Source organism: Acomys russatus, chromosome 11 (assembly GCF_903995435.1).
Source record: "Acomys russatus chromosome 11, mAcoRus1.1, whole genome shotgun sequence".
NCBI classification, from domain to species: domain Eukaryota; kingdom Metazoa; phylum Chordata; class Mammalia; order Rodentia; family Muridae; genus Acomys; species Acomys russatus.
Genome location: NC_067147.1, coordinates 7,215,828 through 7,240,646, shown reverse-complemented (window position 1 = coordinate 7,240,646; position 24,819 = coordinate 7,215,828). Strand labels below are relative to the sequence as shown.

The 24,819-nt window shown below is 46.2% G+C and overlaps 1 protein-coding gene across 1 annotated transcript in view; it reads left to right on the top strand.

Annotated features, from left to right (window-relative positions):
- Nucleotides 1–24,819, top strand: part of Vwa3b (von Willebrand factor A domain containing 3B) — a 178,888-nt gene that overhangs the window by 82,823 nt on the left and 71,246 nt on the right. The window contains 5 exon segments of the mRNA XM_051152785.1: nucleotides 2,513–2,667; nucleotides 8,322–8,460; nucleotides 9,374–9,505; nucleotides 17,358–17,456; nucleotides 23,800–23,979. Coding sequence (XP_051008742.1) covers nucleotides 2,513–2,667; nucleotides 8,322–8,460; nucleotides 9,374–9,505; nucleotides 17,358–17,456; nucleotides 23,800–23,979 — 705 coding nt within the window.

Below are 24,819 nucleotides of genomic sequence, written 5' to 3'. Positions count from 1 at the left end.
ACTCATTCATTCAACCCCCCACTTTTACATTATACGCTTGATGCTGCCCTCCCTTCTAGAGCTTTCCATCAGCTTATAAGCATGCATTTTTATGATGGTGTGTGTGTGATGTAGGCCTGTGTTGTGAGTATATGTGCATGCATGTGCATGTGTGTGTGTGTGTGTGTGTGTGTGTGTGTGTGTATGTGTGTGTTGTAGGTCAGAGGTCAGTGTCATGTGTTGCTCTTAATTGCTCTCTGTCTTATTTCTCTTTTTGAGAAAGAGTCTCTTAGTGGACCAGAAGCTCGCTGATTTGGCCAGGCTGGCTGGCCAGTGTGCCTCTGGGATCTGCCTGTCTCTGCCACCCCTCCCCCAGCCAGCACTGTGGTTGAGTGTGTGCTGAGGATCTGAACTCAGATCTTCCTGCTTGTGTGGCCTGCTGTGATAGGGTGGGGGAGAGGGCGTCATTATGGGGTTATGTGTCTTCGAGGCTCTGCTGTTCTTGGAATCCAGAGTATTTGCAGGTTTACTGGACACCTTCAGGTGCCTTTTGGGGCAGTATTGGGGGGTCTGGACCCATTGCTTGGGTCCCTGGAGTGCTGTAGGATATTTGATTACACATATGTATTTGATGGGTTTTCCCTCCTGTGCACAGACTCCCATCCCATCGGGGTGACTGCTGCTCTGCCTTGTGCCTCTCTTTCTTCATCTGTTTTTTTCTTAAAAGTCAACTCCTCCGAAGAATGTGACCCGTTTTCTTTCTCCCGCTCTTCAGTTCTCTTCCTGTGTTGCTCTAAAATCCCAATCATGCAAAACCCTCACTTCTGCACGAGAGTTGGGATATATGCATTTTTAAGTTCAGGGATCAATTCTTATTCTCTAATTTCTTTCTCCCCTCCCTCCGTCTCCCCTTCCCCTCCCTTCTTTCTCTCTTCCCTCACCTATGTCCCTCCCCTCCCTCCCCTCTTCTTTCCTTCTTCTCTCCTTTCCCTTCTCTTCTCTTCTCTTCTCTGGCTCTTGCAGGAATCACCGGCTTCTCCTAGACAAGACGGGAATCCTGTGTGTGCTTCTGGCCTGGTCATGACCTCTACCACAGGGCTGTCTCTGGAGCAGGCGCCGCAGCATGTCTGTTGATAGAAGCGATTGGTCTCGCCCTGGAGATATGCTCTTAGAGCTGTCTAAATAAAGCAGAGACTGGGGAGCTACCTGGCTGCTTCTCTTGCTTAGATGGTTTCTGAGTGGCCTTGTTATTAGAGGTTTTTTTTTTTTTTCATTTTTTAAAATTAATTTATTCATATTACATCTCAATTGTTAGCCCTTCCCTTGTATCCTCCTATTCCTCCCTCCCACTTCCCCTCTTCTCCCCTCCCCTATGTCTGTGACTGAGGGAGACCTCCTCCCCCTATATATGCTCTTAGAGTACCAAGTCTCCTCTTGGTAACTTGCTATCCTTCCTCTGAGTGCCGCCAGGCCTCCCCATCCAGGGGACGTGGTCAGAAAAGGGGCACCAGGGTTCTTGTGAGAGTCAGCCCTCACTCTCCACTCAACGGTGGAGAATATCTTGTTCATCAGCTAGGTCTGGGTAGGGGTTCAAAGTTTACTACCGCTATTCTCCTTGGCTGGTGCCTTAGTTTGAGGAGGACCCCAGGACCCACATCCACCTGTCCTAAAGTTCTTCTTGTAGGTTTCCAGGACCCTGATGCAGGAGGAGGCCGACAAGAGGGCTATTAGAGTTTTAACCCCAAAGCCCAGGCCCTAGGATCTGCACAGAGTAGGCTCGTTCATGCCCCAGTACCCCAGTTACAGAGGCAACAGGGAATGATTGAGAAAGACTTCATCGGCACGGCTGCTGGTCACATTCCAAAGTACAGACGAAGGGGTTTGTTGGCCCCATTGTCTTTGGGGTACCGACTTGAGCTGTAGGCTTCAACAGAGGAAGTGTTGGGCAGAAGGGACAGGAAATGCACACTTCAGCTGTTGGGCAGGCTTGACCTGGCTCGTCTTTTCTCAGTTCTGGTTCTGTGAAGTTTGAGGCTGTTACTGACGTTGTTGCTGAGAGGAGTGGTTTGCCGTCCCCCCAGCCCCCCAACCCCTCTGTGAGAAGATGGGATGGAGCATCTCATTATGGGGTTATGTGTCTTTGAGGCTCTGCTGTTCCTGGAATCCAGAGTAATTACAGGTTTACTGGACACTCTTGGGTGCCTTTTGGGGGCGGTATTGGGGGGACCTGACTGGGATATTGTACAGTAAAATGTTTCCGTTGCTCTTATCTTTATCCTCAAAGGGAGAGGCAATGGTAGGCACCATTAGGTTATATTCAGGTACTCCTCTGGAGGTCAGCATGCCAATGTGCAGTTTTACCAGGTGATGAACTCAGAGGAGGCAGACACAAAATTGAGGCAGAGATATCTACATTTTATTCTGTTTTTAGATATTTTGTGGGCCCCAGTAAGGAGCCATTTTTGTTTGTTTGTTTTTAGCAAAAGGAGTTTCTAAGAACCTGATGTGGGTTCTGATTTTGTCCTTTCCTTAGGACACCAATAAAAAGACAATCCATGCCAAATACTGCAGCAAATTCATCCATGTCCCCTGGAAGGATGGGAGTTTAGTCCACGTCAACATTACCAAGGAGAAATGCAGGTGGTACAGTGAGAGAATTCACACAGCCCTGGCCAGGATCCAAAGGAGGTGGGTACATTTATATGTGGTCACTAGTGATCTAGTTTCTTGTGAAATGTGGGTCTGTGTGACTTCTTAGAGAAAGCTCAACTGAGTGAAGTGGCCAAAAGACACAGCTAAGTCTAAGTTTCCATGTATAATTATTGACAACAAAGAGAGAAGCTAGCATCCAAACCTCACCAGAAACAGAGTACGGAGGTGTTACTGTGTGTGCGTGCCGGGGCATGCATGAACATGTATGCATGCAGAAGTGGGCCAGAGGCTGATGTCCAGGGTCGTCCTCAGTTGCTCTCCATCTTAATTTTTTATTAATTTTTTTACATACACATTTATATTATTACACATATATACAATAAACTACCTGCAGCAAGAAGAACCATGAAACACCCAGGAATTATATACATTTTACATTCTTAGTGTTTTGCCTATTTGTATTTGGCAACCTTGAAGAAAATATCTTTCCTATCTTGGTATATCTAAAATTCTGAATGTAAATCGATATCTATCATATCTCATCATTATTAACTTAAAACATCTGTCTAGACCTAAAAACATCTTAACCCTTAAACAACTGAGCTTTATTGTAAAACAAAACCATCTTAATGGGGCTACAGTGCTCCAGAGAGCTGCCTGTCCCTGTGTCCCCAGGACTGGAGTTACAGACGTGTACGACTATACCTGGCTTTTCTGTGCATGCTGGGGGATTCATGCTTTTGTGACAGGCACTTTATCCATGGGGCCATCTACTCAGCCTCCGGAGGAGCTATTTTGAAATGGTGGTTACTGGGAGACGCGGGACTGCTTTTCTTTGTGCTTTGGGGCTCTGTGGTCCATGGGCATATTGCAGAATATTGCATCTGTACTCTCTCTTAGAGAGCCATCTCATCTCAAGGCCACTCTTAAGTAGCTATGACTTATTGGAAAACAACCAGATGCTGTACATATTTCAGAAGACAATTAAAATACACGACTTTCGATCTCTCTTTATCCTGTTGTGCCTTTACAATCTGCAGGTGCCCATGAGTCTGCTAGGCTGATATTGCGACCTCAGGGTTGACTTTATGTGGAAGATTTAAATTAACACCCTTAGGTTCCAGATGCCAGGAACAGTTTTAAACTATGGATATCAAATTCATTTAGGCATATTGTCTCCGAGCTCACAGAGAACTGGGAAAATACGAAATTAAAAAAACATATATGAAAACCCCAGCTCTGCCACTTACTGTTTGGCCCGGGGCTAGTTACTTAATGTCTTTCTGTATCTGTTTCCTTGATTATAAAGTGGGAATGGTGATGGCATTTGCACATTTTCTCTGTGGATTATGCCAGATGCTAAATCTAATGGGTTTCCATGGCAGCTTGCCACAGCCATTGAAAATGAGCACTCTCTCCGTCCGCGTGCTGTTTATTACAAATCATGCACAGCCGATGCCTATCTGCCCAGTCTATATGCCCGGAGCTCCAGCATCTCAAAAGCGGCGAGGTGGAGGATTGCTCACAGCAAGCTGTCCCCGTGTCTGGAGTCCCCTCCGCTCTCATTTCAGAGAGGACTGCCTATGGGACTTTGCGTTTCCAGCCTTGTGAAGACACGGTGTTTACAGTGCACTCCAGTCTTTGTCCCCTGCCCTCCCAGCGTCAGGAACATGCAGGAGTCCTTTTCCTGTTCTGTTTTCTGCAGAACGGTGTGAGAGTTGGCACCGTCATCGCTGCCTTATATATTTGGCAGAATTCACCATTGACACCATCGAAGCCTGGCGTTTTCTTCTCTGTGGAAAGATTCTGTGGCCCAGAGCTTGGACAGCATTAACTTTTTATTGTGAAGGGTACTCCAAATGTCACTTCCCCTGGTTTGTTGGTAGCATTGTGCTAATTGTCCATACTGTTACTGATTTTTCTCTTCAATCCTGATTTTTCTCTTCAATCGTCTCATATGTTGTTGAGAATACTGTGGAGATCGCCGAGTCATTTCTGCGTGGTTCCCCCATGTCTATCAGCTTTTCCTTACTACTCTGAAGCTCTGTTAGTTGGTGCATATTATGTTGTGGAAAGTTATGATCCTTTACTGATCAGCTCCTTTATAATATGAAATGCTCAGCTCCACTAATAATGCTGATTAGGAAATGAACTCGTTCGGATATCAGAGTAGTCACTTCACCTTAGCACGGGTGGACTCCATGGTTGATATTTTCCTGTTTGTTTCTCTTTTATGTCTCTGGTTTGTAACTAACAGAAACAGAATGTGCACCACTGATGGCAGACAGACTGTGTACCAGTGACAGCAGACAGACTGTGTCCTAGTGACAGCAGACAGACTGTGTACTAGTGACAGCAGACAGACTGTGTACCAGTGACGGCAGAGAGACTGTGTACCAGTGACAGCAGACAGACTGTGTACTAGTAACAGCAGACAGACTGTGTACTAATGAGAGCAGAGAGACTGTGTACCAGTGACAGCAGACAGACTGTGTACTAATGAGAGCAGAGAGACTGTGTACCAGTGACAGCAGACAGACTGTGTACTAATGAGAGCAGAGAGACTGTGTACCAGTGACAGCAGACAGACTGTGTACTAGTGACAGCAGACAGACTGTGTACCAGTGACGGCAGAGAGACTGTGTACCAGTGATGGCAGAGAGACTGTGTATCAGTGACAGCAGACAGACTGTGTACTAGTGACAGCAGACAGTGTCCTAGTGACAGCAGACAGACTGTGTCCTAGTGACAGCAGACAGACTGTGTCCTAGTGACGGCAGACAGACTGTGTACTAGTGACGGCAGACAGACTGTGTACCAGTGACAGCAGACAGACTGTGTACTAGTAACAGCAGACTGTGTACTAATGAGAGCAGAGAGACTGTGTACCAGTGACAGCAGACAGACTGTGTACTAGTGACAGCAGACAGACTGTGTACCAGTGACGGCAGAGAGACTGTGTACCAGTGATGGCAGAGAGACTGTGTATCAGTGACAGCAGACAGACTGTGTACTAGTGACAGCAGACAGTGTCCTAGTGACAGCAGACAGACTGTGTCCTAGTGACAGCAGACAGACTGTGTACTAGTGACAGCAGACAGACTGTGTCCTAGTGACAGCAGACAGTGTCCTAGTGACAGCAGACAGACTGTGTACTAGTGACAGCAGACAGACTGTGTCCTAGTGACGGCAGACAGACTGTGTACTAGTGACGGCAGACAGAATGTGTACTAGTGACGGCTGACAGAATGTGTACTAGTGACGGCAGACAGTGTCCTAGTGACGGCAGACAGACTGTGTCCTAGTGACAGCAGACAGACTGTGTACTAGTGACAGCAGACAGAATGTGTCTTAGTGACAACAGACAGTGTACTAGTGACAGCAGATAGAATGTGTACTAATGACAGCAGACAGAATGTGCACTAGTGACAGCAGACAGAATGTGCACTAGTGACAGCAGACAGAATGTGCACTAGTGACAGCAGACAGAATGTGTACTAGTGACAGCAGACAGAATGTGCACTAGTGACAGCAGACAGAATGTGTACTAGTGACAGCAGACAGAATGCGTACTAGTGACAGCAGACAGAATGTGTACTAGTGACAGCAGACAGAATGTGCACTAGTGACAGCAGACAGACTGTGTACTAGTGACAGCAGACAGACTGTGTCTTAGTGACAACAGACAGTGTACTAGTGACAGCAGATAGAATGTGTACTAATGACAGCAGACAGAATGTGCACTAGTGACAGCAGACAGAATGTGCACTAGTGACAGCAGACTGACTGTGCACTAGTGACAGCAGACAGAATGCGTACTAGTGACGGCAGACAGACTGTTTACTAGTGACAGCTGACAGAACGTGCACCAGTGACAGCAGTGCTGTGATGGCTTACATTTATCCGCTTGGTTAGGTTTAAATCTGGGATCTTTTAATCTTTTTTCTGTTTCTCTGTCTGTTTTTTCCCACAAATTTTAAATTTTGTGCTTGCGTCTGATTCCTTTATGTGACTTTCTTTTGTCTCCATTACTGTCATATTAACCCTGTTATGTTTTATCTTGATGTGTGTGGCTATTTGAAATTTACACTCTATGTATTAACCTCTCGGTCTACCTTCAAAGATCATACCAGTTTGTGTATGACAACATGACACCCCGTCTTCCACAGCTATCAGGCACCTCATATGTGCAGCTCCCAGTACAAATAGTCTAATGCCTTAATACAATGACCAAGAAGTAGAATAAATACTTGTTGCATTTGTTTACATTATTTTATTACTCTCTACTCCTTTATATAAATCTGAATATCTACTGGACGTTCTCTCATACTACCTGAAAAGCTTGCCTAGTGTCGGTTGTGGTTCAAGTCTATCAGCAATGAATTGTATTAGCATGGTTAGAGTGAAACTCCTTTAATTTACTTCTTTAAAAATCTCTTTTAAAAAGTATAGACTATACGATTTATGATTTTTTAAAAAGCCTTTATTCTTAGACTTTTTCCTCTGAGTGCGCTGTGAGTTTTTCTACTTTTGGCTGCTTTTAATTTCTGGGTTCCACCAAATTCATGGTTTTGTACTTTGCTGTCCTCCCCTCCCCTCCGCTCCCCTCCCCTGTCCTCCCCTGCCCTCCTCTCTCTTTTCCTCCTCTCCTCTCCTTACTTGACACTTTGCTCTGACTGCTGAGGAAATGAACTATTCTCAGGTGCATAAGCTCCAGCGAGCTCTCCTTTGATAATTTTCCTCCCTGGCATCTGCACTTTTCTCACACACATGCCATGGTCATCTTAGTCCACATCTCTAGAGTCCACTGCAGACAACTGGAGTGAGACACCCCTCCCCCACCCTTCTTCACGTCCTCTGTACTCTCTACCTTTTCGTGCAGTAAGTGGCACTTGGAATTTTGCCCTAAGACTTGCTGAACTCCATTCACTATGACATTTTCTCTATCCCCTCCCCCACACCCTCACTGCAAGGCTTTAACGTCCTAGCCCTGTGGTGAGCTCCTGAGCACTGGCCGCAGCAGCCTGTGCGCACAGCCACCTAGTGCTTAGTTGTGTCAGGGTCCTGGGGTTGCTCAGTCCTGTCCACACACCCCAAGGGCTTCAGAATGAGTCGCCTTCATGAGTGGCACCACACTCAGCACGGCTGAAGTCACGGCTGAGAGCCGCTGAATGGTAGTGCACTGGAAGTAATTTGTGGCTTTCTTCACATCTATTTTTCTATTGTATTGATTTTCTTAGTGTTTTGTTCTGCTTGAATTGATTACAGGAAGTGAAGAGGCCTAATAAGAGAGCTAGTGTATATAAAATTTTCTTTAAAAAAAAAAAAAAAGATTTATTATCGTGTGCATGTCTGTGTGTGTGTGTGTGTGTGCCCTCATGCACACGTGTGCACATGTGAATACTATCAGAAGCCAGTGTTGGGTCCCCCTTAAGAGAGCTATGGGTGGTTGTGAGCTGCCTGAGTGAGGATTCTGCGGTTTGAGTCCTCTGCTAGAGGTGCAAGACAACTTAATTGCTGAGCCGCTTCTCCAGCCTCAAATGGAGGTTTTTTTCTACAGAAAGAAAACTCTGCAAGGAAGTAAGTAATCCATCAAAGGTCAGTGCAGCCAGGCCCTGGGCTCTGTGTCCCGATGAGGATGATCTTCCTGCCCACCAACTGTATTTATGTCGATGCCTTTTCCTGTCTAGGATTAAGTGGCTACAGGATGGGAGTAAAGTCCTCTTCGGGAAAGTGCGTGGCGACTGCGTCTATGTCCTCATCGACACATCTCACTCGATGAAGAGCAAACTGGACCTGGTGAAGGACAAGATCATTCGGTTCATCCAGGTGAGGTGGGTCTGTCAGGTTCTCACGCTTGGCCTGCTGTGCCATGAATGCTTATCCGGTCGTCACTGCCTACAGTGGCTCTGAGCAGCGGACAGGCCACACTGCGCTGAAGGGTCCCTGACACAGCCAGTCCCTTTGCCGTTCTAGAACTCTCAACACTCCCTGGCAAGCAGACCTGTCCTCTGTTGGGTCCTTTTTGTCACTGTCATTCCTGGATCCCTTAAGTGTGTGCCTCTACTTGCTGCTTGGAGTTGTCTCTAACATATGGTAAACAACAGAAATCGCTATTGTTTCCCAGATATTTATTAACTTGATTCTAAATCTCCTATGGTGTGAACTGGCCCCAAAGTTGCAGATGGGAAGGCCTACTAGGCTCATGCCGGAAGCCCCAGTTTCTGTCTCACTCACCTGGGCTGCCCCTGAATCACTTTCTTGGAAGCAGCTGGCTTCCTGAGTCCAGTCTGCATCCCTGTATCTCGCAGTGTTGTCATGAGTCCATGTGCTGAGAGTAGAGAAATGTTTAAGAAACACAAAATGTAGCTCTTTGCTAGCTTCCCCAGGAGAAATGTAGGCTGATGAAAGGCACATGAACAGGTCTGTACCCAAATAATGGCCTTTCCCAAGATAGAGAGACCAAATGATGACATTTTTACTTTCTTTAAGCATTTAATATGCTTAGTCAGCATAGCATTAACATCAGTATTAAAGTTAGCATTTAATGGCAGAATACAATATTGCTTACACATACATATGCCTTTTGTAGCAGAAACATTTTTTTCAACCAAAAAATTATTTTTAGCTAGTTTCTAGAACTAAAAATGGATGTTCTGGAGATTGCCTCAAACTGAAAGTTCTCTTTGGTTTTGCTTACATTTGAGTGGTTTTATGGTTAAATAATAATTGTCTCTTACAGGAACAGCTGAGATACAAGAGCAAATTCAATTTTGTGACGTTTGATGGTCAGGCAATTGCTTGGCGGGAAAAACTTGCTGAAATCAATGAAGATAATTTGGAGAAAGCTCAGTCGTGGGTTAGAGACATTAAGGTAAATTGTCTGGTAGACTAGTGTGAGCGAAGTCTGAAAACAGCCCATGTGCACTGAGTTTACTCACGGGATAGATACTGTTGAGAAATGGATTGCACTCCAAGAAGGGCAGTGTCTATACATGGGCAGTTAGTTGGCTACAAAGGTCTCATCCATCCAATCTCATTGCTTAGTGTCTTAAAGTTTAGATGAGCAACTATTTTTAGTCACCGTCCCCCAGGATCCATGGGAGGTTGACTCCAGGACGTCCCCCTGCATCTTATAAGAGCCATGGGTGCTCAAATTCCTTGTATAAAATGCTGTAAGATTTGCAGAGAGCCCCCCCAACCTCCCTTGCAGAGAGCCCAAAATCATCTCTGCACAAGTCATAACACCCAGTGCATGTAACAGGTGTTATACTGTATTAGGGGAAGGGAGCCTGTATAGGTTCAAACAGGCACAATGTGTGTGTGTGTGTGTGTGTGTGTGCGCGCGCGCGCTTATGTATGGTGTGTATGCATATGGTATGTGTGTTTATGTATAGTGTGTGTGTATATGGTGTGTGTGTGTGTGTGTGTGTGTGTGTGTGTGTGTGTGTGTACATTTGTGCATGTGAGTGCAGGCATACATGTGCTATGGGGCTCATCCAGAGACCAGAAAATAGCCTTGTGCGTTGGTCTCCATCTCCCGTCTGGTTTTGGACAAGGTTTCTGTTACTTTGCTGCTTCCATCCACCAGGGCAGCCATTCTGGGAGCTTCTGAGAATTTTGGTCCCTGGCTTTCATCTCGTCATAGGGGTGCTGGGGTTATAGGTGCACATGCTGCACCCAGCTGTCACGTGAGTTCTGAGCAGTCCAGCTCAGTGTTCATTATTTGCATAGCAAGGGCCCTCTCCTCAACCCCAGGCACCGTGTATGTGTGTGTGTGTGTGTGTGTGTGTGTGTGTGTATGTGTGTGTGTATTCATTCCACAGTTGGTTGGATTTGTGGGTGTTTAACCTTGGACAAGGAGAGGTGGCTCTCTTTCCAAATCTGTCCTGGGCTCCAGTTGCAGCTTCGTGATGAAAACATTTCAGTGGATAACGTGCAGCTGTTCCTGACACTGAACTTAGCTCAGAAGCATCAAATTCACGGAGGCAGGCAGTACAGTGTGAGCGTGTAAGGCTGAGATGGAGAGGGGAGAGGGCAGAAGGACGCAGTGGAGTCTGAACTCCTCTCTCAGGTCTGCGCTTTCTTGGCGATCTGGAAAGCTGTTGTTTCTTGTCGCACAGGCTGTTGGGAAAGATTTTCTTTTCTTAAATTTTCTCTCACCTTGAGCCGCTCTTAATTTTGAATATACTCCAGAACCATATGGCATTCTAGATATTTGAGAGACACTGAAAACTGAGGCAGGCCTATTAAAAAGTTGCTTAAAATAGCTATCACTGCCCAAGTCCAGCAGTGATTTGCTCAGCAACCACACCAGACACTGACTGATCAAACGGGCTTCCAGCAGACCCTGGCACACCCCAGGACCTTTCAGGGGTGCCTTTAAAATGGGAAAAGAAGGAAGTGTGTTGTCTAGGAAGATAATATCTTTAAGTGACTGGCCGCCTTAGCCTGGGATGGAGTGTCAAGGTCATACTCAACTTGTAAGCTTCTAGTATTACCCATGCTCTCTTCTTTTTACAAAGAACCAGTAATAAATAGGAGCTCTGCTGTCGCCCTGCAGCTCGCTGTATATTCAGTCTTAGTGAGTGAAAACGTCAGTGGGTTCCACGTTGTTCACATTGGTACTATTAACTGAACTGTAGGCTTCCTTCCGAGCCTACCAGCTTTTCCATCAACACATTTCCAGCTGCAGTTTTCCCCCAGTCTTCCCCACCGGAGGAAGTGCCTTGCTCTTTCTTAGATACCCATGAACTTTACGCATTTGGAGAACACTGATAGGTATTTTCTAGATGCTCTTCAGATTGGGGTGTTTTTGTTTGTTTGTTTGTTTTTGTTTTTGTTTTTTGTTTTTGTTTTTTTTTTTGACACTGAGAACTGAATCAAGGCCTTGCCCGTGGTAGGCAAGTCTTCCCCTCGAGCTCCATCCCTAGCCCTGAACTTTTTCAGGTTATGTTAATATTGCTAAATTGCCTCGGCTGGTGTCAAGCTTGAAGTCTTCATGTCCCCGTCTCTCTTAAGTAGCTGGCATTACGGATGTGTGTCACCATGCCTGGCTTTTTCTGAGATAGTCTCTTACTGCGTTGCCCAGGCTGGTCTCAAATCCAGCCTCTTATTAGCCTCCGGGACTCACCACACCCAGCTTGCCCTAACTTGTTTGTAAGAGCCCCCTTGTTCTCAGTATTGCTGTCCCGTTGAATTTTCCTCATGCTGCCCTTGTTTCTCTCCTCCCCCCTGCCCACCCGCTCTTTCTTTCTTTCTTCCCACTTGCTTGGACTGAGCGTTGCTCTTCTTTCTGAAGGTTCTTCAGTTAGTAGCACAGACTGCTTTGGGAGGTGTCTCTATGGTTCCAGGGTAAGCTGCTAATGGGACAGCTTTCCCCACCAGCACTGTGATAGCCACAGTCTATAGATTTATGGATTTTACATAATTCCCATAATTTCTATCAAGGTTGTTTTTTCTAGTAACTTTTAAATTTTTTGCGTTTCCTTTTTGTTGTTGTTGTTGAGCCATGAATTATTTAAAAACCATTATTTGATTTTTCAAGTGTTGGGAGATTTTCAAGTTGTTGTTCTGGTATTAATTTTAACTCCCTGACAGCTGAAGGAATACTTGGCAAGATTTAAATGATTTTTAAATTTGTAAAATGATTTTCATAACAAAATGTAAAACTTAGTAGAAATTATGGAGAATTTGGTAAAAACACTTAAAATTATAGACTATGGCTACCACTGTGCTGGATAGTAAAGAAAATAATCATAATTAGCCGTTTCTCTATTTTTCTTTGTCAGATTCTTTATCACATTTTTAAAAAGATTTATTTATTTATTTATTTATTATGTATACATTGCTCTGTCTGCTTGTACCCGTGAAGGCCAGAAGAGGGCATCAGATCACATTATAGATGGTTGTAAACCACCATGTGGTTGCTGGGAATTGAACTCAGGACCTCTGGAAGAGCAGTTAGTGCTCTTAACCGCTGAGCCATCTCTCCAGCCCTCTTTATCATATTTTGCTTTGTATGTTTTACAACCTATTGTTTGGTGAACATGTATTTAGAGTTTCTGTCGATGCACACTGAGCCTGATAGCATTACCTAATGTCTCTTTTTATCTTTAGTAATTTTCGCCGCTGTGAAGTGTGTGGTGAGCAAGGCCTTATAAGACATGCACATCCTAGCATTTGGGAGGCTGAGGCAGGAGGATGATGCGTTGGGAGCTTTCTTAGCTACCTAGTAAGACTTTGTCTCAAAACCAAAAATAAAATGCAAATGAACCAGTGGGTGTGTGTGTGTGTGTTTGTTGGGAAGTGTTACATTGTCTATGGATGGAGTCTTACAAAGTTTGTGCATGGTTCAGAAAAGATGGTTGGTAAAATCTTGATTATTTATTTTTGTTAATTTATCTCAATAGAAGCCAACTGGAACTCCCCAAAAGAAAAATGCAAATGAGAACTAACAACCCCATCCCAAATCCTGAAGTGTACATACGAAGTGTGCTGTTAACATGGCTATTCCTGCTTGAACAAAATAAACCCGTGTTGTATCCCTTTCATCCTGTCGTCCCCAGTTTATCCAGTTGTTATATTTGAAGTGATTTTTTGTAGACATTACGGTACCTGGCCATGATTTTGGAAGCTGTCCGATCCCCACGGAGTGACGGGTACTAGAAGCAGGTTTCCGTGTTACTGATATGAAGCTCACGTCCACAGTTTGGTCACCTGCTTATGGCCTGCCCTCAGTTTCCTTCTTCTCCCGCGCTTTCTCGTGGCTCCTCCGGTCACTTTTAGTGTTCCATTCATCTTGCTTTTTACTGCAGCGCTCTGTACGGTTTTCTGGATGCTCGTTCTAGTGGCTCTCCTTATGCAAAGCGGTCGCTTACTGCAGCCTCTCATGCGGTGTCTTCCAGCGTCAAGTGAACAAGGCTGATTTCCGTTTACGCCCTTTAGGCCCCATCCGCTTTAGGGGTGTTACTAAAACGACTCTTGTAGGTACGATCACTAGACGCGCCGAAACCTGCTTAAGCTGTAACACACGACTGGAGGCATTCAGGGAGCTAAGGATGGCCTTCTGTAATGGCTTCCGCATTCAGGGTTTGAGGTTCTAGCATCGCTCCTTTTGAGCTGTAAATTTCCATTAGCCGGCCTCTAAAGGCGAGACTCCCAGCAATAGAAGCTCATAGCTCCCTGTCAGCCGCGAAGTAGGTATTTCCACCAGATGTGAGTTAACGGCTGGAGATTCATTTCTTTCAACACTTGAAACAACTTGGGCCGCTTCCGTATGTCTCTGTGGTTTCAGATGAGCAGTGGCTGCCACCCAAACTGGAATTCCTTAGTGGGTGCTGTAATGTGTTATTTCTCTTTGGCTGTTCTTAGGGATTTTTTTTTTCTCTTTTGTTTTCAGAAAAATTGCATCCAGCATATCTAGCTATGATTATCATAGATTTTTAACCTATTGGGGTTGTCTCAGCTTCGTGAGTTGTAGTTTTTGTACTTTTCAGCAAACTTGGGGATTTGAAAAAAAAAGATTTATTTTCATTATTTTCAATTATGTATATGTATGTGTGTATAAGGTAGGAATGTACACATAAGTGCAGGTGCCCACAGATGTTGGAGGCATCACATCCCCTGGAGCTGTTGTTACACATGAGTGTGAGCCCCCCAGCATGTGTGTTGGGATGTAAATTTGGGTCCTCTGTAAGGACAGTAGACACTTGTAACCCCAGGGCATCTCTCTAGCCCTTGGGGATTTTAAAAGAGCCATTCTTCTTGAATATTTTTTCAATTCTTTCCTCTCCTCTCTCTCTCTCTCTCTCTTTTTCTGGACTTCTTACAGCATTAATATTCTAACTCCTTTATTGTCCCAGAGATCTTGGGGGCATCAGCTGACCGCTTTTCTCAGACAAAAGAGCTATTTCTAGCTCTTTGTGTGATGGGTGATTTTTCTTTATTGCATTCTGGGCAATTTAGTTATTATGTCAGGAGATGCCCATGCCACTGAAGTCTTCTCATTTTGCGGGAAGACACTGTATTTAGGTTTAGCCCCTTTGATCTGGTTTACCCTAGTGGGCTTTCACTCCAGCGATGGCTTAGTTTGCAGAGCCTTCTCACACTGCTAGATCTCCTGTTCAGTTCCGGCTGGGTGCTGCCACAGAGGTGGAAGGCATATCCCTGGCCTGCCTGTTGCTGGTGGGTGACCTTCTGGGGTCACAGAAACTGCTAAGTCTGAGTGTCCTTGTACCACAGAGTAAAAACGCAGGAACTACATATGCTTTGCATATATGAACTATATGTACTCGGTAGATGTTTTTATTATCTTGGCACTGCCACCACTTTTTCAACGATTCCCTTCATGTGGGCAGCAATAAGCACTTCCCTTGTTGTCTCGCCCTTTTCTTTCACGCTGCTGCAATAAAATCACGCATTCAATTCCGAATAAAATAGGAAGCAGTGCCTCCATCATATCCTCTGTTTGCCTGCTCATCTGTTGGTCTTTAGCAGTCTTCTGTGCCAGCCCCACATTGAAGTGTCTTTGCCTAAATGCTCAGCTAGAGGGATGCAGCCTATGCCAGGAGCCACTGTGGCGGGGTCACCATGGGGGCTTGATAGCGGTCCCAGGCTTCTAGCGCTGCCACGGAAACTGCCATGGGAACCCTTCTCAAGACAGTTCGGTCCAGTTTGGTAAACTGTGTTCTAGTCCTAGCTTGGCGCACAGCAAAGTGGGCCTTGGGTGCTTCCCGAGTATTCATGGAGAGTGAGTGGAGGCTGAGGAGAGAGGCCCTGGTGAGAGGAACTGCACGGGAGGAGTCACAGCTTCCCGACCTGTGACTGGGTTTGAGCCGCTTTTAACAGAAAGGGCGTTTAAGGCACACGGTGAGGCTTGGCACGATTTGGCTGTAAACCGGATCCTTGGCGTTCCTTTGCCCATCATCAGTCTCCATCTTCTTAGCTGATTCTTATAAGGGAGCAGAGGCTGTTCACCATATGGCAGCTGGCGCTCTGGTCTCCCTTCTGCCCAGGTGTGTGAGGCCCAGGCACACAACCTCAGGATAACCTCCCTAGATCTGAACTGAGAGACAAGAGACTCCAGATGGAGCCCGCCAGTGCGAGCCACAACAGTGACATATGCAGACTTGTGACGCTTCTTGGGTGGCAAAGGCAGTGGGCTGCTGGTCCATCTCATGGCTGACAGTCCCTGGTTTGCTGTGGCTAACCACAGCATCTGGTGTCCTGGTGCTGTTGAGGTGGGGCCCAGCCAAGCAGGCTTGCAAGCAGTTCTGGGGCCTTTGCTCCATGGTGTGAGGTCCCAAGCTAGAGTTTCCTGCCAGATGGCATTCCTGTGAACCATCCAGATGCCCTCGGCATAAATTTCCTCTGGCTTGGATCAGTCATGATTGTTTTTCTTGCGGCTGAGATGAGAGGGAAGGCTTCAGTAGGCTTCAAAAATCTTACAGTCCTATGTGTCTTACAGACAGAGATTACAGCTTGCCAAGGCTCATTTTTTTATATGCTAAATAAAGTGCATTCTATCGAATATACACTTATCTGATTTCACTGCATTCTGTGCTGACTTGTGAGATGTTCCAGTTATTGTTTTATGTGTTTGGTGACGTTGTTAAAAACCTATCATTATTTCACCTTGACACGTGATGTGTATATTCTTTATTTTTTATACAAAGAATTGTGGGTGGTGTTATTAATGTTATATGTAAGAGAGAGAAATAAGCCATAATTTGTTTTCTTTGGCTGATTATGATTTTAATTTACGCAGTTAGCCTTTAATAGCCATGGGGAACTGGTCCTAGGATCATTCTCCTCCTCATGGCTACCAAAATTGACAGATGTTGCTTACATAAAATGGAGCAGGTTTGCGTATGAACTATGTACATCCTTTTGTACGCTTTCGATCTCCTTCAACTTACTTATATCTAACATGATCTAATCACTACTATGCCTATTATAGTTTAATGAATACTTACTGTGATATATTATTTGGGGAATACTAAGGTTTTTTTTTTTTTTTATATATTCAGTATCTGCATTTTCTTCCTAAATATTTTTAACTTGGTTGACTGGATGCCAAGGATATGGAACCCACAGCAGAGGCTGCCAGCCGCGTTAGCTTGTCTATTCCCATCACACACAAAGCAGGCCGTCAGGACCCATGCAGTCACATGAGACTCAGTAATACACCCGTGCGTTTTCCTACCCTCGCCTTTGTAGATTAGATTTATACTAGAAACATTCACGTGGGCATCATCAGACCATCAGTGAGACCACACTCACGTTTGCCAATTGCTAGGTGGCATGAATAAATCCCAAGCTAAAACAAACACAAGCGTAGACAGGATGTATGCCGGTGGCTTGATTAAGTGCCGACAGCAAAGCCATCTTACCTGAGTTAGCGTCTCACACAAAAACACACGGATGAACTTGCAGCAAGACCCTGTTGTCAAGACAGGGTACCCACAGGCTTGGCCTCTAGTGGGCTTGGACCACTGGGCTAGCGACTCTGATGGCACACCTGGGCTTTGGTGTCTTGGGATCACTGGTCTTAAAGAATTGCTCAAAGAAATTGTCTCTTGTTTTTCAGAAGCACTCTCTCTCTCTCTCTCTCTCTCTCTCTCTCTCTCTCTCTCTCCCTCCCTCCCTCCCTCCCTCCCTCCCTCCCTCCCTCCCTCTGAGAACACATTTCACTTGCTTGTGTGATTTCTCTTTTCCCCTTGTAGGTTGGAAGTTCCACAAATACCCTGAATGCCCTGAAGATTGCGTTCGCTGATAAAGAAACAGAAGCAATCTACCTTTTGACAGATGGGAGGCCTGACCAGGTAAGCACTAGACTGGCCATGAGGGCAGCTGAAGGATGTCCTGAGTGCTGAGAGCGGGGGTGGGGGGGTGGTGGTGAGGTGGTAGGGTGGCGGTGGGGGGACAAGGGGGGAGATCTTTACAGGATGTCACAAGGCAGAGAAGCGGATCTTGGCTGGCTCAAAACTGTCACCCCACCTACACAGGAGGCTGAGGCAGGAGGATGGCAAGTCCAGTATCTGCTTTGTTTAGAATGAGTGCCAGGCCAACATAAGCAACTTAGCAAGACCTGGTCTCAAAGTTTTGTTTTGAAAAGCTTAAGAAGAGGGTTAGGGCTGAGTACCTGCCTAAGCATTCAAGGGGCTCTAGGCTCACTATTCAGAGTCCCTCTGTACCCCAAATCGGGGGTATTGAGAGCTATACTCCTGGTATAGGGACCTAGAACTGAGGCAAGAAAAGACACCAAGGGCTGGGTGTTGGTGGAACATGCCTTTAATCCCAGCACTTGGGAGGCAGAGGCAGGCAAATCACTATGAGTTCGGGGCCAGCCTGGTCTACAGCGTGAGTTCCAGGACTGCCAAAGATACACAGAGAAACCCTCTCTCAAAAAAAAAAAAAACAAAAAACAAAAACAAAAGAAGACACCAAGGAACCCCCTTGTCATCTATAAGTCTGAGATACATTTATAGGCATAGTGGTGGCAGTGAGAAGTTTATGCTTAGGATGACCCATAGTCCCAGACCTGGAGCCCGTGCCCAGGGAAAGAGACGCCTGCCTCCCGTTGCGTGCTGGTTTATGTTGTATTACAAACCGGGACCGTGGAGATCGCTTGCGATTTCTTTCTTTTGAGGGCTTAGTCTAAACATGTCACTGGGCAACGTCTTGGGTTCCCTCCCCAATTTTTGCTTCGCCCTCACCTAAACAAAGGCAGGGCCTTTCAGCTGAAATGCTCTTGGCTTTGTTTAGCCTGCCTAGAAAAGATTTGAAAAGTTTTAGAAGAGTCTGTTCTGTTTCTTTCAAGCTTTGTGAATGAAAGACGAGCACTCCAGGCATTAAGTAAATAGGAGCATTTTCCAGGCCAGCACAATGTAAATTGACCTGCTAAAGTGAATTAGTATCAACATGTATCCTGCCTTGGGAGATGTTTATATGTGCAGACTGCCTGTTCTAAAATACCCTGTGTCAAATGGCCCAAGGATTAAATACTAAAGCCACTGGCTTTTACCACTGCATTAGATTTAGGGCAGAGACGTGGTGCTTTAGTGAAATTTAATTCGGAATGCTTTTTCTGTCAACTTCTCTGTGCTTTCTATTCAGAAGCAGTGCGTGACTCTCTTGTGTATCCTGGGTGGTGTCAAGGTTTGAGGCTGCAAAACTGATCCTCGCCTTAGGGAAATGTACCCGTAGGGAATGCGTAAGATATGTATACAGTTCATTTTGATATGATCCAGGGGCTGGGGTTGTCTGCTCTATGTCTGGCAACACAGAGGGATGGATTCAGCTACGTGAGATGGACAGAAAGCTGGGGACGGTTTTTTAGAGGAGGGAGGCCTTTCTACTGTGCCTGGAAAGGAGAGAAAGAACCTTTTGAACAGAGGAGACCAAATCATCCTATGTGGTGGGTACAGAAGAGTGGGCACATGGGAGGAGGGTCATGCCCAGAGAAGCAACCAGGGCATAGTGAAGGTTTGCAGTGTAAGGTGAGGAGGTCCAATTCGGGACTGTTGTTCAGGTTAAGAGGGTGAGTGTCAGTACAATGGGACTTTTCATAGGCATAGAACTTATCACCCCTCCATAGTTTAGAAGCATACCCCAATAATGTCAGAGACAAGCTGGCTGTGACAAAGCTTCTGCTAGGACCTTGACAAGGGCCCGTAAGCAGTGCCAGCTGGCAGCAGAGGGACTCGGGAGGAAGGGACTCTCTTTAGAGCCCCTGGGGCTTAGTGCCCAGTTTGAGAGCAGGCGGTGGGGGAGAGGAGGAGGCAGGAGGGGGAGGGCAGAAAGAAGTTCACTGCTTTCTGGCTCACCATGATCTTAGTAACCCAACTACAAGCGCAATTAAGAGCAAACAGGTTTGGGGTGCTGGTGAGCCGGTGGCTGTCCCAGAGCCCTAAGAAATATGAGGATGATTCGGTAACTCAGGGATTCCAACATCATAGCCTTCCAAGGATCTAGACACATGCATTAGTATATCCAAAATACACTCACGTCATTTTCTGAAGATCAGTAGCTTTCCTGAGAGACTGTGGCTCATTTAAACATGAAGCTCCAAGGAGGTAGGTAACAGCTAAAGTCCAAAGAATGACAACTACCCAAAATGTAGCTTATGAATGCTTAGAAGAGTTTGTTGTTTATGTCTACCTTTTCATGCTTTTGCATTAGATCAATGCACATCCACAGACGGCTTGCTTATGTGGTCAGGCCAGCATTAGATCCACAGACATCCACAGACGGCTTGCTTATGTGGTCAGGCCAGCATTAGATCCACGGACATCCACAGATGGCTTGCTTATGTGGTCAGGCCAGCATTAGATCCACAGACATCCACAGACGGCTTGCTTATGTGGTCAGGCCAGCATTAGATCCACGGACATCCACAGACGGCTTGCTTATGTGGTCAGGCCAGCATTAGATCCACGGACATCCACAGACGGCTTGCTTATGTGGTCAGGCCAGCATTAGATCCACGGACATCCACAGACGGCTTGCTTATGTGGTCAGGCCAGCATTAGATCCATGGACATCCACAGACTGCTTGGTTACGTGGTCAGGCCTGTGTTGATGACAGAATGCTAGCTGTGTGTCTTGATACTCTTATACACTTCCTCTTTGGGACTGAAAAGAGCTGGCAGCCTCTGTGAGGAGCACAGGAGAGAGTCTTTGGGCCGAGAAACGCTTCCTCACTGTTTCACAGGAGTGTGAGAGGCTCTGGCTCCTCCGCTTGCTCCACAGCCCAGAGGAACCTGTCAGATAAACATTTGTGGAGAGCCAGCGTGAGCCAGGCTGCTGCGGAGAGAGGTTGACGTTGATCTGAGCCTTCCTTCTCAGTGCTCCGAGGGTGTAAACCAGCTGCAGCAACCTTCAGGGGGCAGAAGATAGGAATGGCTGTTTCACTGTGTTCCAGTCCAGGGCGCACCATTCCACTCTCCAGCTCTCTAATGCCACAGGGGGCACTGGAACACCATGCTGGTTTATCACTGTAGGGCCTGGGGCTGGGTGCAGGTGGTGGGCTTACAATGTTGCCCCGAGTGTGCCCTCCCCTCTATCTGGATAAGGCAATATGGATAGCTTAGAGGTGGGGTCGTGGGTTAGAAGCTCACCCAACGCCATCCATCAGAGCATCCTTGCGAAAGCGTCCTTTAACCAGAACTTCCTCATCTGTGCCTTAAGGTGAGTCCTCCTTCCTCACAGGGCTGCTCTGAGGAGATAAATGATGTGATATCTCCATAAGGGAACTCCCTAAGTATTGACTGAGTACCAGGGCTTCTCTTCTCAGCCTGAAGTTACAAAATAGTAAAGAAGATGGGACAAAGTGCTGGCCTCCAGTGAAGCTTTTAGTGGGCTGAGAGGGAAATGCAAATAAATGCATGATGTCACATAGCTAATGAAGGGGAGACACCAGCTAGGTTCCCAGCATGCTGTTGGAATGACAGCACTGTTGTCTCCTTCGTCTCGCAAGTATCTTGGCTGTAAGTCTATAACAGAGCAGGGCCTTGCTGTGCTGGCAGCATCTATTTGGTTAGCAGAATGTAGGTTTGCCTCTTGTCTGCTTTGTAGGGTTGAGGAGCAAAAGATGAATGCTCCTAGTAAGAAACGAGACCCCAATATCCACCTCTCTCAGGCCTTGTAGCTGACACGAGAAGGAGGGTCAGCTCGTCACTACATCCAATTGGTGTTTGCTTAGTAAACCAGGGGATGGTCAGAGGAGACTCAAGGCTAGAGTTAAATGCAGACTGAGGATGTGTTTGGGTGGTGGCTTGCGCAAGCTCAGTCTCTGGGGACCATTTAGACAGCAGTCTCCCCCGGGAAGGCAGTTAGCTGAGAGTAGACTCCCCTCTCACTCGTCACCTTTCCCCTGCGGCTTCATGAAATAGTAGACGAGGCAAGGTTAAAGGGCAAAGGGCAGGCACCACAGGTAGAAGATGGAACTGTTTGAAGGAAGCAGCCAGCTGAATGATCAGAGAGGACACAGTGGAGGGCCCTGGGACAACTGGAGACAGTTTCTGAAGGCACTAGTTGGGCTGTGATGGGGAAGGTGATGGCAGAGGATTCTTTCCTGGGAAGTAAGAAATGGTACCATGACTTGGTCCTCACCAAGAGGCAATGTTCATCATACACCACGGACCAAGCTGTCTGTCTGTCTGTCTGTCTGTGTCTGTCTGTCTGTCTGTCTGTCTGTCTGTCTGTCTGTCTCTCTCTCTCTCTCTCTCTCTCTCTCTCTCTCTCTCTCTCTCTCTCTCTCTCTCTGTGTGTGTGTGTGTGTGTGTGTGTGTCTGTGTGTGTGAACTTGGTGATGTTGGGAGACCTAATCATACAGAGCCCCTAGCTCTGTGTAACTTGGAGGGAATAACTGGGGAAGGCAGAATAGCAAGCGAGTGACAGACGATTAAGAGCCACATCAGCAGGGGTGAGAAACCCAGCTGTAGCTGTCCTAGATATACTACCAGCACACGTGTGCCTAGAAGGCAGGCTTCCTCTTGGCTTCACAGTCCATCGTCTTTAAATCTGTTTTCCATCCTTGTGGTCCCAGCCTGGCTGCTGCTGCTCCAGGAGAAAGATCATTCTCCAGGAATGGAGAAACACATTAGCCTCTTAGGTTTGTCTTTTTTATTGAGAAAAGAAGTATCTCCCTGAGAATGTCTAGGTCTCTTCAGACAGAATTCCTAACAGAGAAAGGGAACTTGTACTGCGTTCTCATTGATGATTTTTCTGCTCTTTTTTAAAAGCTGAGAATGTTATTGTCATGAGAAGAAAAGCAGTGTCTTTATAGTTAAGAGGGACGAGAGGAATGGATCAGCCATCATTCCTTCCAAAACTACCTCACTCGATGCCTGAAAGGCTTACCTGATGGTTGTAAGGAGTAACCAGGAATTTAGGCTGTCCTAGCCAGTGTGCTATTGCTGTAAAGAGACACCATGATCACGGAAACCCTTATAAAAGAAGGTGTCTAGTTGGGACTTGCTTACAGAGCTCTAATCCATTATCGTCATGGCAGAGAGCACGGTAGCACACAGGCAGACATGGTGCTGGGGACTGGGCTTACAGCTCTATAGCCGTATCCTAAGGCTACAGGAGGAGAAGGTGACATTGGGCCTGTCATAAGCTTCTGAAACCCCAAAGCACCCCGCCCCCACCCATGGCACACCTCCACCAGCCAGGCCACAGAAACTCCAAAAGTCCACACATCCTAATCCTTTCAAATAATGCCACTCCCTATGAGCCTATAAAGGCCATTTTCATTCAAAACACCACATAGGCCCTAAACTAAATGCCCAGTGCTTGGAAGAACTTTTAACAAATGGTTCTTTTCTTTTTCTCTCCCTCTATCTCTCAGAAACAAATTGCCTATAACATAGCAAAAATTGAAATGATTCTTTTTTTCTTTTCTTATCTTTTTTTCTTTTTCTTTTTCTTTTCTTTCTTTCTTTCTTTCTTTCTTTCTTTCTTTTTTTTTTTTTTTTTGAGACAGGGTTTCTCTGTTTAGCCTTGGCTGTCCTGGACTCGCAGTGTAGACCAGGCCAGCCTCGAACTCATAGCAATCTGCTTGCCTCTGCCTCCTGAGTGCTGAGATTAAAGGAGTGTGCCACCATGCCCGGATGAAATGATTCTTTTGGTAGAGATGTTTGGAAGCTAAACTGGGAAGCCAAGGATCCACTCTGTGGGAGCCCAGTGGCCAGGGACCCACTCTGTGGGAGCCCAGTGGCCAGGGACCCACTCTGTGGGAGCCCAGTGGCCAGGGGACTCACACTGTGGGAGCCCAGTGGCCAGGGACCCACTCTGCGGGAGCCTAGTGGCCTGGATGCTCTTTCCTTGTGTCCCCAGTACTTTACACAGTCCAGACTACAGCCCACCTAACATGGCCTTTACACTTAGGTGTGCTTAAAGTTGAGGTGATTCTATTAGACAAAGCTTTTTTTCTACCACAACATGAGAGGGACAAGACCATGGCATGGCCTTTGGGTCTCCATGCTCTTTGGTAGGCAGTTTGCTTATTGACTTGAATTTATGCACAGTCAAAAAGTCACTCAGAGTATAAGCAAGTCCTATCTCAGAACTTGACTGCCTATGGAAAAAACTGAGAAGTTTTCACACGGCACCGTTTTCTTTCTCTTTCACCCTTCCCCATTTCCCTGATCATTATTTCAGCCGCCAGAAATGGTGATGGACCATGTCAAGCTCTTTCAGAATATTCCTATCTGTGCCGTCTCCTTCAATTACAATGATGAAGCTGCGAATGTGTTTTTGAAGGAGCTTGCCGCTTTGACCGGAGGGGAGTTCCGCGCATATGACTTTGGTTGCAAGGATCCCATCCTGCAGGATATTCAGGTGGGGACTCCATATGCTGCACGAGATGCCTCATTCATTCATTCATTCGTTCGTTCATTTAAGGTGTTACAAGTCCGGGAGATCAGGGACAGCACCTGGGCTGGGAGAGGTGCAGCCATATGTAAGCCTAAGCCAATGCGCTACTGATGCCCCAGGGTTTCTCCAAATGTGGCCCGAGGATCTGAGGACTTGTGACAGTGTGGACCTTGAGGTCGCAGGTACAAGGCAGGAATTCCAACAGCTAGAATGGCCCTAACATCTTAGTACATTTTGTTTTCTTCTATATTTTATAATAGGAAGTTTCAAATATACTCAAAATACAGAAGTACATGGATGCAACTTAACCAGCACCCAACTCAACAGTCAGTTCAGGGGTCTGTTTTAAAAACAAGGATCCCAGAGATCCATATGTTAAGGGTGGGTTCTTAAAAAAAATACATTGTTTTACTATTTTTTAAAAATATTTTATTTATTTATTTAATGTATGAATGCTCTATCTGCACATGCATCTGCAGGCCAGAAGAGGGCATCAGACTCCAGCATAGACGGTTGTGAGCCACCACGTGGTTGCTGGGAATTGAACTCAGGACCTCCGGAAGAGCAGACAGTGCTCTTAACCACTGAGCCATCTCTCCGGCCCCACTATTTTTGTGTATATGTATTTGCCTGCATGTATGGCAGTATGCCGCATGCATGCCTGATGCCTATGGAGGCCCCAGAGGGCTTCAAATGCTCTGCAGTCACTGATGGTTGTGAGTCACCATGTGGCTGCTAAGAATAAAACCTGGGTCCTCTGCAAGAGCAGTCAGTGCTCTTGGCCACTGAGCCACTTCTCCATAC